This window comes from Tenebrio molitor, chromosome 4 (assembly GCF_963966145.1).
Source record: "Tenebrio molitor chromosome 4, icTenMoli1.1, whole genome shotgun sequence".
In the NCBI taxonomy this organism is placed as follows: Eukaryota; Metazoa; Arthropoda; class Insecta; order Coleoptera; family Tenebrionidae; genus Tenebrio; species Tenebrio molitor.
Window position 1 is genome coordinate 21,743,781 of NC_091049.1, and position 17,961 is coordinate 21,761,741.

Sequence of the window (17,961 nt, forward strand, 5' to 3'; positions counted from 1 at the left end):
TAGAAGCTAAAATGAATGATTTTGATGTTAAAGGCTCTGTTCGATTACTCAGCTCTAACGACACTTTAGCGACATTTCATAATGAAACCTTGGAAATTCATAAATCTAAACATCCACAACCGTCACGAAAATTAATATTTCCAAATATAAACCTTACTGATTGCCAGATATTAAATGTCAATGAAATTGAAGTCAAAAAGGCCATTAATTCATTTCCTGCGGGTCTGCTGCAGGCATAGATGGTTTTAGACCGCAGTTCTTAAAAGATATGATATCTGTCTCTGCTGGTGAAGCAGGACAAAGAGCATTATCTTCAATTACCTTGCTCTGTAACTTTCTATTATCAGGAAAAATAATTAATGAAATGTGTCCTTTCATCTTCGGTGCATCTCTTTGTGCTTTAAAGAAGAAAGATGGTGGTATTCGCCCTATTGCCATTGGTAACATTTTTCGAAGACTTGCGGCAAAAATTGTATGTTATAAACTGCAGAGCGATCTACATTCTTATTTGACACCAAATCAACTTGGAGTTGCTACAAAACTTGGTTGTGAAAGCTGTATTCATTCTGTCAGGACATATGTTCATAACCCAGAAAATTTTGGAAAAATACTTTTAAAAATTGACTTCTCAAATGCCTTTAACTCTATCGAAAGAGATAGTATGTTGCAACAAGTAAAGGATAAAACTCCGTCATTATTTCCTTTTTTGAATCAGTGCTATAGAGAACCTTCACACCTTTTCTTTGGAAACTATATAATACCTTCAGTAGTTGGATGCCAACAAGGAGATCCTTGCGGACCAATGGCCTTCAGCTTAACAGTTCATCCTATCGTTGAGTCAATTACAACTGAATTAAACGTCTGGTATCTAGATGACGCAACAATAGCTGACGTTCCTGATATTGTTTTTGAAAATTTTAAAAGAATTAGCAACACGGCCAAGGAAGTAGGTCTACATATTAACCCAAATAAATGTGAACTTTTTTTTTGTTCTGATACTGTTGATGAAGATGTCTTAAGAAAATTCAAATCGCTAACATCAGAAATTCTAGTAGCAAACAAAAATAATTTAGAATCACTTGGAAGCCCAATTTTTGAAGATGGTTTTGATTTCATTGCCAAAAAGAAAATTGAAAAAGTTTTTCTTCTTTTGAAAAATATAGAACAAGAAAATTTAAACTCACACACGGCTTATTTTTCGGTAAAAAAACTGTTTCATTGTTCCAAGATTAAATTTTTTACTTAGAACATCTCCCTTTTGGAAATTTCCCAATTGTATTAAATCAATAGACAATGCTATTCGTAACAGTTTACAAAAATTTTTAAACATCAAGTTTAATGAAAATCAATCGACTCTTGCTTCCCTTCCTATTTCAAATGGTGGTCTCGGTATTAGGAAAATTCAAGATATCTCTCTCCCAGCCTTCCTTGGTTCAATACCTGGTGTTCACGACCTAGTCTTCCAAATATTACCAAAAACGGACAAAAAGGGTAGTGTTCATTTTGCTGAAGAATCTATTGGATTATGGATTGAATTAAATGGTAAAACATTTCCAACGGAGACATTTTTACAAAAAGGCTGGGATATAATCAATACAACAAGAATCATCGCCAATGAAATTAATCTTTGTGATAAAATTGATTCAGCTCGTTTTCTTGCCGCACAAAAAAAGGAATCCAATGCTTGGCTTCATGCCTTTCCCTCAAGACACATCGGTACATTTATGGACAACAAGATTTTACAAATACATATGTGTAGCAAATCGCTTTGGTTGTGAAATTTTTGAGAAACATACTTGCCATTGCGGCATTACAGTTTCAAATGATGGCCGTCACGGACATAGTTGTGCTAAAAATAAGGGCAGATTTTCAAGACATTCAGATCTAAATAAAATTTTCCAGCGAGCCTTAAGTTCTATCCACATTTCCTCCTCTCTTGAACCTCTTGAGAGACGATGGTAAAAGACCTGATGGTGCTACACTCATTCCATGGAGTAAAGATCAACGCCTAATATGGGATGTTAGATGTGTTGACACTTTGGCTGATTCTTACATAAGAAAAACTTCCATAATTGCAGGAACAGCTGCCGAAGAAGCAAGTAAACGAAAACATGTCAAATATCAAAATTTAAAGTCTGCAAATTATATTTTTAAAGCATTAGCTTTCGAAACGTTAGGTCCATGGAGTTTGAAATGTAAAACATTTATCGATTTCATTGGTGCAAAACTTATGATTGAATTCGGAGATTCTAGAGCAAAATTTTTCTTCTACCAAAGAATCTCATTGGCAATTCAACGTGGAAATGCTGCAAGTATTTATATGTATATGTACATTTAATTATTACTTGCTTATTAAATTTTACTACAATTTAATAATATTGATAACCCATTGGAAATTTACAGAGGAGAGGAAAGTGATAAATGTTTTATAAAAAGAATAACTGAACATGCCAGAACAATATACAGGGTGACTGACGAAAAACCTTTGACGCTGTATCTTACTTATTCTTTATCCGATTTGAATAAATGACACATCAAATGAAATAGTTCGAAAAACACTTCATTATTATTCTATTCGATATTTTTTTCGACATCTATTTTTTGACAGACAATAGCCAACTTTTTTTTTCAAATTACACTCTATATATTTTTTTACTCGTTCTTATAAAGAAATTCTTCTGAATATTAGAACATTAAAATAAGAAACAAAAAATGTATTTTAATTGAAAAAAATTGAAAATCGAAAATCAAGTAATCAAATTTGTAAACAATACAAAATCTATTCCAGTTGCTCAAAATTTCCTCAATGCTGTTGCAGACACTGTCAATACTGTAAGAGACGAGTCTCTTATGAATCTAGGAGGCCGTGGCCAAGACGCAAACCAAGGACACAATTAATGCACCCACTTTGCATTCTATAGTATTTTTTTTATCTATGCTACCGGGTGATCAAGAAGGACTGTTTAAGTTGGCAGTACAATTGAGAAAATTTTTTAAATTCGGTTATTTATAACACTGCAACTGGATATGTTTTGTTGGTTTATTTGACAAATATCTGATATAGGTATAGCATTAACAACGACAAGCCACCAACAACCGGAAGTTACTCCTGTTATACGATTTAAAATACGGTCCAGTGTTACCAACTTAAACAGTCCTTCTTGATCACCCCGTAGTACCTATGAGGTACTCCATAGGAGTACCTCATACACAAAATAAAATATATAGAACGCAAACTCGCTATTAAATTTTTGTTTCTTGAAAAATGCGCCATCTGTTGGCTTGTGGACGGTGCTTCCTTGGCCTGCTTGATTTTAGAATGTACTATTGCGGCCATCCAAAAGTGAACGTTTTTTTTTTATATTTTCATTAATACTATCAAAAAAAATTCTTTTCATTAATTTTTTTTTATTTTCAATCTTTTCTTATACATTTCGACTGCATTTACAAATATTTTGTTTTTATACATTAAAGTTCTCGTGTTCTTACCACTTAAAATTAACTTTATTCCCTTAACAAAAGTATGTAAATATGGTTAATGTTACTATTTTGTCGACTATTTGAGGTTCAATTTCAAATTTTTGTTCACATTCGAAAGAAAACTTTTTTATTATCAATATTTACCGTGGTCAGCATCAAGATCGAATATAGTATTGGTAGAAGAGTTGCACATCGCGTTTTCTTCAACAGCATGTCTTATAGATTTGTTCTAAGATTGGGATCGGGAATAAGCATATCGGGTGTAGAAATTTCTGGAATCTTTGAAAGTTTGTAATTTGTTTAATATGTGTGATATTTACAATTAGGTAGGAGCAAACTAAACAAGTACAGCAGTATTTAGAAGTCTGTTAATTGGTGCCATGCCATAGTCGGATTTTTCACAATGTAATTCACAAACCGTGTAGATATTATACACTTTCATTGGACTGAGCTCCATCAGATAATAATTATTGTCTTCAGTCAGCTTCAGCTACTCTTTAAAGCGGTTTCCGTATTTCATATTTTAATGGATTTGGAAATCTATGGCGCGTAGTGCTAACAGACCTGTAACACTTTTTGATGCTGTAACGCCTTATGGTAAATTCACATTCAACTCAAGTCAATTGACAACTAAATTTATTGACATTTATAATTTTTTGTAATGTTGTTTTTTAAAAACCGGGTACTTTGACAACAACAACTACAGCGCCCTCTTCCGGCCTGTGGACGGTACGCACAAGCCAATACGCAAACCAAGGACACAATTAATGCGCCGACTTTGCGTTCTATATATTGTCACCCAAAATGAGTCAGTGACAGCACCGGGCTCTCAGGGGGTTTTTCGGGGCAAGGGTGTGGGTTCGGATTATGGGCGCCAGGCAACTATTCGGGAGCTGGGATACCTTGTCCAGCTGCCGGGACAAGCGCTCTAGTTTTTCAACACGCCGGAAAACAAAAAAATCAAAATTTGTTGGAATTAAATAATGTGGTTTATTCTCACTGCAGTTTCATTGATATAATAAATAAATCAGTAAGATTCCGCTGGTTTTGTGCGCTGGTTCGCTGAAACAAAAGTGGTTTTTCTGATAGGTTTCTTTGAAAAAAATGGGAAATTATTGAACCAGTTCACATGAAAGATCTTATAATTTAAAACTTATTCTGGTCTTTATGGAAAAGCTTTCCTTTACAGGGACCTTGTAACTTATCCTATGTTTCTGAGTTGAATAAACTTAAATTAAATACATTCTGTTTTCCGTACCTAATTAAAAAACAAGGTTTTACATTTACTTTTCCCAACTGAAATGCAGTATTCTAACTAATGAAATGAAAACTTTAAATGAACTTTAATTCAAGGTAATGGGCACAGACAATTAAACTATCACTGTCACTGTCAAGTGGGATTACATTTTCGGGGACGCGCTAAAGTGTCGGTGAGTCCGCGCGTATTTCACGTTAGATGGTAACAGCTATTTTCCGCAGGATCTTAAAGGTTTGGACACACACGAACAAAGGAAGAAGATTGGGGAAAAGAAAAGAAGAAGATAACGTTCCGGCAAGTCACGAGAATGAAAGGGAAGCGGAACTAACTTTGCCGTACGGTTACCCGAGCTGTGAAGAAGAAGAGAGGAATTGAAGGAAAAGGAAAGGAGAAAGAAGAAAAAAGAGAACGATAGAAAGATAGGCCGCAGCTAGACAGCCTAGAGGCGTGAAGCCACCTCAGCCCTAAATTTAGGGGCCAATGCGTGTTGTTCCAGCTGCCCCGAATGGCTGGCACAGTAACTCAAAATGAAACCGCAAAAGAAAACTCGAAAGTGAACCGATAAAAAAAAACTGAAAGCTGAAACGATAAACAGACAAAACTGAAAAATCTCAAAATGAGCGTCCCGAAAAATGTTACAAAAGGAGGGCGCGTCGCGTCGACATGTGACGTCGTGCTTTTTCTGCTAGCTCCAGGTGTTTGAGCAGCGATGTGATTTTACCGCGAGCAATAGTAGGATCACTTGGGCCTCCTACACCGGCCAAAAGAACAGTGGCATTTTGACATGCTACAATATACTTTATTTTATCTATGGAGTACCTTAAGGTCACTAAATCAACACACTATGTGTTAAGGTAGCGCCATTAGTGATTTTATGTCCGATCGAGCGATTTGTGCCTACTTATGGACTAGTTTTTAGGGAGTAATTCAGTATATTATAGCCCGGGGCAGAAAATTAGCGCGGAAGCCAACTGCCTTAACCGCATCCACCGAATCCGCCCCGGAACCCGTGTTTCTTCCGGCCGACAATACCCGGACTCCGCGCTGAGCCGAGCTCCCCCACCGCCCCAGCCGCGAGTCGCCGGCCGCGCGCAGTCCTACCATGGCGCGGCCGAGGCAACAAAAGTACCGCGCAGAGCCTGCAGAGCTCATTCCGATTCCGATTCGGATTCTCACTCCGCTTCCAGTCCATCTCCCGAACCAACCTCCGACTCCGACTCCGCTTCCGACCTTGCTGACATCCCGCTCTTTTTCTTCCTGGCCCGTTCCTTCCCATTGCGAGGGAACCCCGGCCTTCCCGCTTTCTCCCTCCGTCCTGGCCCGTTCCTTCTCGCTGTGAGGGAACCCCGGCCATCCCGCTTTCCTTCCACCCGTCTCTCTTTCGCCCCGAACAGGAAGAGCCAGCGGCGTCCAGGTCCGACCGGAACAACAGTAAGTACGAGCCGCGCTCCCCTCCGACACCTGCCTGGAACACTCCTCCAGGTCACGGACACCGTCTCCGAAGGGTTCCGGCGCCACCAGGTACCAACACCCCCTTTTTGTACATATTGTAAATAAAGGCCCGCCTGTTGCGACACCTGCTTGTTTTGCTACCCCCTTTCCGCGCCCTGACAGCCGACCCCCGGACACCGTACGCTCCGCGAAGCTACCTCGGCCGTGTGGCGTCCCACCACAGCCGCAAAAAGGGAATGGCGCTCGAGGCATACCGCGACCGACCCGCCCTGCGTCAAATCCCGTGACGTCACTACCGTAAGTGATCGTCACAATATTTGGGGCTAAGCTCTCAAAACCAAAAAAATTCGCATACATTGACTTTGCATTCTATATACGATAGTACGGGGTGATCAAGAAAAACTGTTTAAGTTGGTAACACTGGATCGTATTTGAAATCGTACAACCTATATCAGATATTTGTCAAATAAACCAAAAAAACATATCCAGTTGCAGTGTTATAAATAACCGAATTAAAAAATGTTCTTAATTGTACTGCCAACTTAAACAATCCTTCTTGACCACCCGGTATATTATTATATTATCTGTGGAGTACCTTCAAGGTTGGTAGAACTGACTAATTTGTATAATGGGTTGCCTCGTTGAAAATTGCGGGGCGGGGGGGAAGTAACTCGTGACGTAAAATCAACCCAAAAATTTAGGGTGTTCGAATAGAACCCAAGGTTTATAAGCTCCGTGGGGTTTATTGGGGGGCTTTTTGGGCTTTATTCTAGCGAGGTAATACCTAATGCATGATCGACAGACAGACGTAAAAGTTTAGTATTCTGTGACGTCACGAGTAACTTTTGCGGAGGGAAAAAATTCAAAACTATTGCTTTAAACCTATTATACAAATTAGTCAGTTCTACCAACCTTGAGTACCTTCACATGTGGCGCGATCTCGTGGCGGTACTGGAAATTAAAATTTTAAATTTTAAACTGGGTCACTACAACAGTTGTATTATACTCACGGGACGCATCGCTCGTTAAACATTCATTTAGCCCGCTCGTATAATAAATAACTTTTAAATTTTACAATCGATAAATATGACTTAACTTAAAAATATTGCTGATACGGTTGGCTTCAAAAAAAAAACGGGAACTGTCAGAAAAAGTTCTGTCAGATTTTATTAAATTTTTATAGTTTGAAACGGCCTTTTAGAATTTAGGTTAAAAAACTGCACTTTTGTGTCAGAAATACTACTCTCAAACAAGCACAAATTGACATAAACTGACAAATTAAATTTCCAATTCACATTAGGTCAAATTTCATTTCCCGTTTTTTTTGAAGCCAACTGTACAAAAATCTTCAAATTATTTTTTTCTAGGTTTAAGAGTTACTCCGTAACCATCCTTACTAGCAAGTACTAAATTGATGCGAAGTTTAATACTTTCAACAGATTTGTGTTGAGTTGAAATAATTCGAAAATTTCTTATTATAATTGATAAAGATACTTTCATTGACATCATGGCAAATGACATCCCTGAAAAGATGAAAAAATTTAAAACATGAAAAATTATAATGGAAAATATATTACCAATACAATTTCTCGAAGGAATACTAAAGGGCATAAACGAATAACGAGGTCTTTTTTCAATTTCTTCTGGCAGAAATCTGTCAGGATCAAATTTTAGTGGATCAGGCCAATGTAAGGGATTCCTGTGTATAAAATGTACAGGAATTAATAATTCGCTACCTTGGGGGATGACAATGTCACCTACAACATATTCATTCATTACAGTTCCACAGTTAAAGGCGTTGAAAAACTTACATATTTTAATATCTTTCTGAACCTGTCTCAATAGAATAGGTGTTACTGGAAATAATCTCATGGTTTCTTTGATAACACGTTCCAAATAGTCCATTCGAGTTAAATCATCCAACGTAGGATCTCTGTCGGTATTTTCAAAGATGTCGCACATCTCTTTGTAAAGTTTTTCTTGAATATCTTGGTGCATGGCTAACATTATAGTGGCAAAACTTAATGTGATAGCTGTTGTGTCGCTTCCTGTCATAATCATCGTTTGTATTTCTTTCATCATTTCTTCGTCGGTCCATTTACCCTCTTCTTCAGTAATGTTCATTAAGTTACTTAAATAATTTTTATTATTGCTACTATCGGCGACTTCATCCTTATTACACTTTTTTCTTTCAAGAATCTAAAAGTAATTCATTTACAAATGAATTATCATTGAAGCGTCATTTGTACTCGCCTTTCTGACGTAAGCATAACCCATTGTACAAAGCTGGTCCAATCTTTTCTCATATCCAAACAACCTCCACACAAGATTAATTTGTAATATTGGATTAAAGAAACGTTTCGCTATGTAAGACGCACCTCTAAAAGAATTAAGTTAAAACTCCGTGGACAATTATGGACTCTTTACTTTACTCAATAATCCACGACAAATATTCGTTTTGGTGATTTAGATCGGCCGAATCTACCCCCATACATGTGTCTACAATAATAACACTTTAGAACAAATTCTCTTCTGATATAATTGCACAATGCTAACTAACCACAAATAATTTTAAAAGTAGATTCGTAATATCGTAGAAAGATGTTTGTTTCAGAATTAATGTAGTTCTCTTTTAGGTTAACGATTAATTCATTTGAACGTCCCACAAAAATGTCAAAATATGAATTCAAAATGTTTTGATTAAATGTTTGATTAATTATTTTTCTATGGGTTCTCCATGTTGAAACTGAAACAGAATTAACATTTTGACAAAAATATTAAAATATACATAATGATATACTCGTATTTACCTATATACAGGGTGTATCTGAAATACGTGTTTTGATTTTGAACAGAACTAATCAATTTATGAAACTTTTCTCTATAACGTTCTTACTTAAAATAATTACAAATTGAGTTAAAATTTTGGAATAATTTAGCCATCAAAGAGTAACGGGTGATTTTTTAAATTTGTCGTCGAAGTAGGCGTTGAACTGTCGATTGTGAACACACTATACTTCGACGCCAAATTTAAAAAAAAACATCCTTTATATCCGCCTATGGGTAAGGGCGAAAATTTTCTGTTGCGCGATAGAAATGTAGCCTTGTTAAAAAAGCTACATTGTTATAAAAAAAAATGAAATAATAAAATTAAAATTCTCATGGTTTCAAAAAAAAATAAGACTACTTAATAACACAAGACGACTCGAGTGGTAAAATTTGGGGGACAAAAAAATCTTGTAAAGCTTTTGGGAATTCTGCGAAGTGTAATAGAAGAAAGTCTCATAAATTGGGGAGTTCTTCCACTGGTTAAAAGTAACACACGTATTTCAGATACACCCTGTATACAACCTAATTTTGAAAAGTTCTTGAAAAGTTTGACCCAATAGATCAACTAATTAGGTAAGTATAACTGTTTATTTAAAATCCAAAATTTCTGCAATTATTTTTATATTTTTTTTCTAACACTAATATCTTATAATGTTTCCATGGTGTATTTGAGCTCACTTGTTATTTTCTTTAAAATACGCTTTTCTCTATAAAATACATCGTCAATAGCTACGTATTTTCTATAGCTATTAAGATAACAAGTGTTTTATAGACGATTTAAAAATCGAGGTCGTAGTTTAAATCAGAGCGACCGCAGGGAGCGAGGATTTAATACACCGAGATTTTTAAACTATAAAACACACGTTGTCTTCAAGATTGTTTCTAACACTAACGTTTTATCAGAAATCTTTTTAAATTCAGAAATTATTCGAGGCGCCTCACAATACACAAAATGCGAAGGTGGCCGAGGGCACTAAAGTAATAATATCAACAAATTTGGAAAAAACAATTTTCATTGTTGAAATGTGCCAAATCGTTCCAGAAGAAATAAGAAAAAAGGGGCCATTTGTTACCAATGAAGTCTAAAAGTGCATACGAAAAGGTGTATATTTCGTTTCGAGGCCGAACAATAAAAAAAGTATCACGGAGGTAACGGAAGATGTCATTTTGGCTTTTCTTGATATGGGGTAAGTGTGCATTGGATGAAAAAGCAGAAGTTAAAGAAGAAGATGTTACGAACAAGAGCACGAAGCTAATGTGGCAGTTCCAATTCGATAATTGTACTTTTCACTTTTGTGATAATTACTGTAAAAATGTTACTTGAATAATATGTGTGAGCGTATTTTATGACTCTATAAGATACGTTGCTATTGACGACGTGTCTTATAGAGAAAAGCGTATTTTATGGGAAACATAAGGTGTGAGCTCAAATGCACCGTGGAAACAGTATAAGATATTAGCGTTAGAAAAACATAATAAAATACTGTAACGGTCCGAATACCATTCTCAAATTTGTGGCATATTTGTAATTAAAGGACGAGAATTGCAAATTAGAAACAGAGCGCCTTATCGTGGAAAATAACTAGAATCGTTTGCACTTTTAGTAAGAAAAGTAACAAAGCAACGTAGAAAGGGAGTCGGCAGAAAACAGAGGACCGGGTAACGGTAAAGCCAGGTGGTCGTAGAAATCAGAAGTGTGAGTGAGAGAGAGAGAATGAAAATTACCAATTCATTATTAATTAGAACAATTTTGGGGAATCAAACCAATGTAGAACAATTTTGAGAAGTAGCAGGTCAATGGAATTTAGTTGCATGATATGACACTTACGTAACAGCGTTTCAAGCCCAATTTAGGTTTCAAAATAAGGTTAGTTTGTTTCATTTTAATTCTGTTTGTTCCATTTTAATTCTGTTTGTTTCATTTAAATTCTGTCTAATTCTTGGTGCTGATTTTTATTATTGTATAGAGTCAGTAATTTAGTGTCCTTTTTCAGGCTTCTAATTCAACAACAAATTTGTACATTCGGTCTGGTCCTAACAAAAGTCTAAATTTAAACCACAGACAATTAAACTATAGTAAGACGTCGCATTGCTACCCAATTTTTGGAAACACAATTCCAGCGCTGCTCGAGCACTTGGCCGAACTAATTTTATAAAGCATGCTTGATGGAGCTGTTTAACTTAATAATTTTGTCCTCATTTAATATTAATTTCAACTGTAAAATGTCTTTAAAATGCACAACGTTTTATTAATTATAAGAAAAAATAACAATAAATGAATTAAATTAAAAACTAGACCCAAAACTAAAATTAAATATTCTGAAAATCCCCATTTTCTTCGTAAGTAACATGTCTTGACGATTTTTTTTTAATTCTCTTCTTACGTCCTGCAGTTTTTTTTTTAATAAATGATCAAATTGATTGATGCATCGGACAATTTTGTTTTAATTTCCAGAAAATGGCTTTTACATATAAACTAAGGTCCCAAAAAGTAGAAAATATGATTTTTTTCCTTTCTTTATTGTTTTCTTATTGACAATTTCTCAATACTGAAAACCTTGTCTATTGTAATTACTTTCATTTAATAAATGGCACTAATTCCTACCTTTTTAATTCCTACCTTTTTATTCACAGAAAGTCTGATATCTTTAATAGGTACATTTTTATTTTTTTCAGAAAAATGTTACATTTGACAAATATTTTTTGACTGTTTTAAATACAACGGTAATAATCAAAATTTTACGAATAAATACGAGTGTTTCGGCCAAATGCGTGCGGAGCAGCACCGTCGAAGGTATTCCAACATTATTATATGGGATTGAAGTGTCTTACTATAGTTTAATTGTCTGTGATTTAAACATTTAAAATAATGGTGGAAAAACGGAAACTGTAATTTCAAAAGTTCTAGAAATTTCGAAAGGGTGTCGCGATCGGCTTAAAGTAGAACCGAGCTGATTGGTCACTTTGGTCAAGTAGGGGTTGCGAAATTGGGGTGCGCCAGAAATGATAAAACCGAACGCGGAACGGGAAAAGGGGCTTTTTTGATTCACTCGGGGTTTGATCTCCAAAGTAGCCGGAGGTACGTTCAGTACTTCCAGTAGCCATTTTGTGACCACGTGCTTTACATTTGCAAGGTACATTATTTCTCTAATTCTTGTACATTATTTGTAGTCGTGATTTAATTAGTCGAACAGCATTTAGTTCTTTATCGTTCTAAAGTAAAGAGTATATTATTTTCTTTGATTATCTGATGACCACGTGACTCTTTAGAATCTTGTGTTAATTATAAAATATTTTCATTCATTATGTATGTTTTGGAGTCTCCAGGTCGGGAAGCTACCGCCAGTGTCCGTCGCACTCAATTAGCTGTGGTCCGGCGTAAGAGCACAAAATTAGCCGCGTCACCCCCAAGGGGGCCAGCGACGAAACTAGGCCAGCTGACACGTGAAGAGAGGTACCCTTTGGCCCTATTACAACCTTTTTTCCTTGTATTTTCAACCACCGGAGTAGACCAGGGTGATCTATGAGATTCCAAGGCATCGCGTCGGGTTCAATTTAATTGGGGAAACAAACAAATCTAAATCGGATAGTTCGCATCTCAAACTCGCATACCTAATGCTATTCGCGCCAGAAACTTCTGTATCTGCCCAGCTTAGTCATTTATTCATGAGTCAGATCTCAATTCGTGGGCCGCGAGTCAAATTTCATTGGGTCAAATTTCCACCAACTTCTGTTATTAAATTCACTTATTTATTTCTATAATTTGTTGGGACCAAACACCACCACACTCGATTATTTGTTAAATAAAATTTAAGTGAAGTGTGCTCAATCGTTTTAATTCCATTATTTGGAAAGCCTTCCGAAGGTACGGCCTCTCGTTAGAACCTAATTAAACAAAATGAATATAAAACACAACGTAAATATTTCTTTTCTCATTAAAAATTTCATCCGAGGGAATGCGGCAACCAACTATACACCAAATGAGGGAAGAAAGTTTCATCGAGGAAAAATCAAGGAAGTCGAAATGTTTCAATACGATGATGCATATTATTCAAGTAAAATTTGTTGATAATATTACTATAGTACCCACGAATTGTACCTATGTGTTGATGCGCCTGGAATAATTTATTAAGTACATTTTCTTCTCAATTCATTAAAATTTCTGATGTTAGATGTTAGCGTTAGAAAAACAAGGGTCAGTTTATAAAAAGAGAATTAAATATTCAATTCGAATTAAATTTTAATGCGCGATTAACCCATGAATCCGAAACTTCAATTGGTTCAATCTGATCACGTGTTCAGTTAATCTCGTATTTGATTCCGATTGACTTAATTTCGCTTCTGCAAACTGGTCTATTAAACACTTGTTTGAATGGTTAAATAGTATATTATGCAACAAGATTTATAAACGGCACTTTAGACACGAGTTTTATGTTAGACACGAGCGAAGCGTAGCGGAGAGAGTGTTTAATAAACAAGTGTCTAGAGAAGTTTATAAACGAGTTGAATACTATACTTTTTCTACGACCAAATTAACAAATGGACGAAACAAGCAACTTTTTTATTAAACGTTAATTTAAACATACAAACTAAATGAACATACCAAATAGGACTAGGTACGAGTATATATATTTCTCAGACTACAAATTGTTGGTGGCTTCAGGTCCATATTTGAAAAATACAATGAATTATTCCACTGCAACGACGTTGTTTTCTTTCACGCCGGATGTGAAACTGATAAACGTCAAAATATCAACTTGATCTAGAGCTAAATATGTCCAAAAAATTCAAACCGTGTTTAAAGAAACTTCGAGCGCAGGTATTTAATATGCCGAAAATGCCCGAATGGACATCAATTTGTGACTAATGAGCAATCGTTTTTAAAATGACGTTTTATACACTATTTGTCAGTGAAAATGTGACACTTTAGAGAAGGAAGTAGAAAAAAGATTTTTGTCGAGTTGGAATTAAATATTTTTAAAACATTAGAAATATAAATTTTACTTATGACTGCCGTTATCGTTCATTTTACTAAGTTACATTAGTTTCAAAAACATTATTTAAATAGTATATTATGATACAAGTTTATAAGGAAGCCTTTAAAGCACGCGCGACGAGTTTAAGAGCACGACGCGTAGCGGAGTGCTTTTAACGTCGCAACTGCTTTAAAGGCCCTTATAAACGTGTGTCATACGCTATTTTTTATTATACCTGCACTAAAATCTGAAAATTATAACAAAAAAAGTAATTTGAAATACCTTTTCCGAAGTAATCTATATCGTTGATATAGAAATGGTCAATTGTTGTTGTTTCGTTGCTATCATAAATTGTGTATAAATGTCTATTTATCATTGTTCAAAATGTAGGTGAATTTGTTGTTACCTAAGCAACCCTTAAAGCTTTAGTGTTTTAAAGGCCCTTTTTCGCACGCATTTTAGTGTCAAAAACAGGGATTATGATTCAGGTATAATAAAAAAGTATTTAATAACATTAAAAACTATTTTAAAAGTAAGATCTAGATTGTTCATCATTAAAGAATGAAATAATAAAGTAAATTACATTTACTCATTTTCAAATTCTTTTACAGTAACTTTATACAGGACATTTCAGGACGAAATTGAAAACGCAACCCACAATAGATTTTCAAAATTATTGTGGATCTTTGTTTTTTGATTTAAAAAACATAAAACATAGTTAGCTGTGCACTTTCGTGAATTTTGACACAAACGTCATTCGCTTGGTTAAATGAAATTGTGAAAAAACGAAGAGTTTTTGGCAAAATGTTTATTGTCTGCATTAACGCACAACGGCAGAAGCGTTGTAATTACATTCGCCATAAATCAGGATCATGTCTGTTTTCTCATCGTTCATAATTTCACTTTAAAACAATGTGGTATTTAAAATAGCCACGTTAACTTTGGAAATGTGATGTGGTTTGCATTTTCAATTCCGCCGCCGCCGGGCTCTTTATCACTCGCGAAATACCATGTATTACTAATAAATTACATACTTGGTGCAGTTAGTATTCCATTACCAAATGCCGGTTCAAGAAATCTGTACAATGACCCTTTGGCAAGACAATGCTTCAAAACATATTCTACAACATCTGAATCTGAAACTAAAATGAATAAATAGGGACCCAGCCACATTTTCCCAATTGGTCCATATTTCTCGGCCACTTCCATTGTTTTAGGGTAAAATTCTTACAAGAGAAGTTAGTTAGGTATATATTTTCTAATACTCTCACATTGTTTTACCATCTGGACCTTTGGCGAATAGATGAATGCTTCCCAAAAATGGTAAAGCAAACGGCCCTTTTATCTTTGCAGCATGATAGTACAACTTTCTTCTTTTCCAACAATAATTAATAATAAACAACACTAACACCACTGATGATAAATGAAACAGAACACTACTGACGTTCAAATTATTTTCCTTCATGACGATATTCATTTATTTAAATCAAAGTAAGTGTAGAATCTGTTTTACGTCTGATGTCACTGTTAAATGAAATATTTCTTGAGAAGTAACCACCAATTTATATATTCGTAAAAAGAACAAGAATTAAGTATTTAGTTAGACGACAACAGCGTCCTTGATTCGAATAAATTTTCGGCGTAAACATGCAAAGGAGAAATAGAACAAATCATTAAAAATAATAATAATATAAATTATTCTAGACGGTAATAATAACATACATGATGGCTCAAGGAAATGTATCCACCTGGATTATTTTCAAAACTACAGACTTCGGGGGAAATTTCGAAACAGATTAATTTTGACATGGAAAGGACACATAATAGTGAAAAACTCACCGGCCGCGGCCCAACGTCATCTCCCAGTTAAGCTTTATGACCCTCTTGCAGGATGAAAGCATTTTAAATTCTCTTTACAATAGTATTATAATTTTATTGTTGTTTATGTAGCGTCAGTAAATAGACTGCTGATGATTGAAATATAAATGGTTTTCATCTTTTTCTATTTTTACTGTAAGTAATACACATTGTTAGAAGCGCATCTGAACAAGGATTTTCCTATTGTATGCAGGCAAATGCTTCAGTTTGAAAATTTAATAATGTTACCTAAACATAATATAGAGAAAAACCCAAAATTTTTGGTATTATTGTAAAGAGAGTTTAAATCGCTTTAAAATGATATGTCATTCCATCCCAGTTCTCTATAATACCGGGTGACTTATAATTTTTTTTTAATGATTGAGACAAATTTAGTGAGCTGGCACTCCCGAATAATTGATAAGCCTAGTTCTTTGTCAAAGAGTTGTCTGTTGATTCGCATTCTAAAAATAAATACTGACAATTTGAATTATCTTAATTTTTGAACTGTCATATTTGAATGTGTCAGTCAAGTGTACCAACATAAAATCTTAAATGTGTTGGCAAACTAACAAAAATAATTCAAGTCATTAAAAGTCACCCGGTAGTCAGCGAAATAATGGCCACCTTGCCAAAAGGATGAAGTTGCACTGCTGAATTTATCACTGTCGTGTGTGCCTTAGGATATCAAAATTGACGTATTTCGGTGTTTGTCATGTAAATCTGTAATTTACAAAATAATGCGGCTGGATAATTTTTGTTGGCTCACTCAGTATAACGATTTCAGCAGATTCTTAAAACAAAAATATATGTTTTGAAAGCAATTATAAAAAAAAAAATTAAATTAATTATGTGTTCCAGTTTCTTGCATATTTAATTTTTTTCTTATTCTACCAGTCCTCCAACCAGTAAATAAATATAACTATGCTAAATACGAAATAATTTTGCAACAAACAATTATGGGAGTCCTTCTTGCATACTGCTTTATGAAGAAATTTAATGAACCAATGCGCAATCTCTATTACTCTTATTTCACTGAATTTATGTTATCTGCATCAACAGACAACTAAGGCTTAAAATTTGTTTTAGCAGCGTGGCACGGTACATTTTATAATGCTATGTAGCATAAATCATGGATGTAGTACCAAAGCGCCCCGTACTAACCCTTTCGAAGCGCTACCGTCACAAGCGAGAATCTAATCGCTGGGCCTCTACCATCACATCAGCTGTGGGTTGAATTTATTATTGTGTCAGGCTCATCGTCACTCGTGAAATACCCTGTATAGTTTTATATAATATAAACGATAAAGACACGACAAATATTGTAAGTTTACAGATGAATGTAGGATTTAATACGTATAGGTAAGTACTCCATTCTTTATCTTGGTGAGCGGTCGATGAGATCAAGCAAGCCATGGGTAGCTTTGTAAGTTCTACTCTTTCCACCAAACTTTGTGTGGTGTAAATCAAATACTAACTGTCATCGCTATCATTCAGATTCAGAATCTTCATCAAGCATTCATGTCCAAATCTCGCGATCTTTTGTCGCGAAATGTAATGTATGATTTTCTTTAATCAAATAATGTTTGATATCATTGTTTAATAATTAAACCAACCGTTGCTTGGCAGATTTTTGACAGATCTGTGCCATAAAGGACAATTTATGCCCTCATTTGGGGGGCGTATAAAGACGATTATTGACCAAAATAGAATAAATATTGAAACGGTTCGACTTCCTTCGATGATTTTTTCCTCATTTGGTGTATTGTTGGTTGCCGCATTCCCTCGGATGAAATTTTGCGGAAAAATACGAAACACAAATAATGAGAAAAGAAATATTTATGGATCCTACGTTGTGTTTTATTTTTTCATTTTGTTTAATTAGGATCTAACGAGAGGCCGTACCTTCGGAAGGTTTTTCAAAATTAGAATTAAAACGATTGAGCACACTTCACTTAAATTTTATTTAACAAATAATCGAGTGTGGTGGAGTTTGGTCCCAACAAATGGTAGAAATAAATAAATGAATTGAATGACAGAAATTGGTGGAAATTTGACCCAATGAGATTAGACTCGCGTCCTGCGAATTGAGATCTGACTCATACTGAT

The 17,961-nt window shown here is 35.0% G+C and overlaps 1 protein-coding gene across 1 annotated transcript; it reads right to left on the minus strand.

The window, feature by feature from the left end:
• Window positions 1-6,592: 6,592 nt before the first annotated feature.
• Window positions 6,593-15,443, minus strand: LOC138128932 (cytochrome P450 4C1-like). Its single transcript, XM_069045164.1, has 7 exons — window positions 15,030-15,443; window positions 8,751-8,936; window positions 8,623-8,689; window positions 8,444-8,570; window positions 8,002-8,389; window positions 7,768-7,947; window positions 6,593-7,713 (listed from the first exon to the last, which is right to left on the minus strand). The coding sequence occupies exons 1-7, from the start codon at window positions 15,202-15,204 to the stop codon at window positions 7,544-7,546; spliced, it is 1,293 nt and encodes a 430-aa protein (XP_068901265.1). The 5' UTR covers window positions 15,205-15,443; the 3' UTR covers window positions 6,593-7,543.
• Window positions 15,444-17,961: the final 2,518 nt, after the last annotated feature.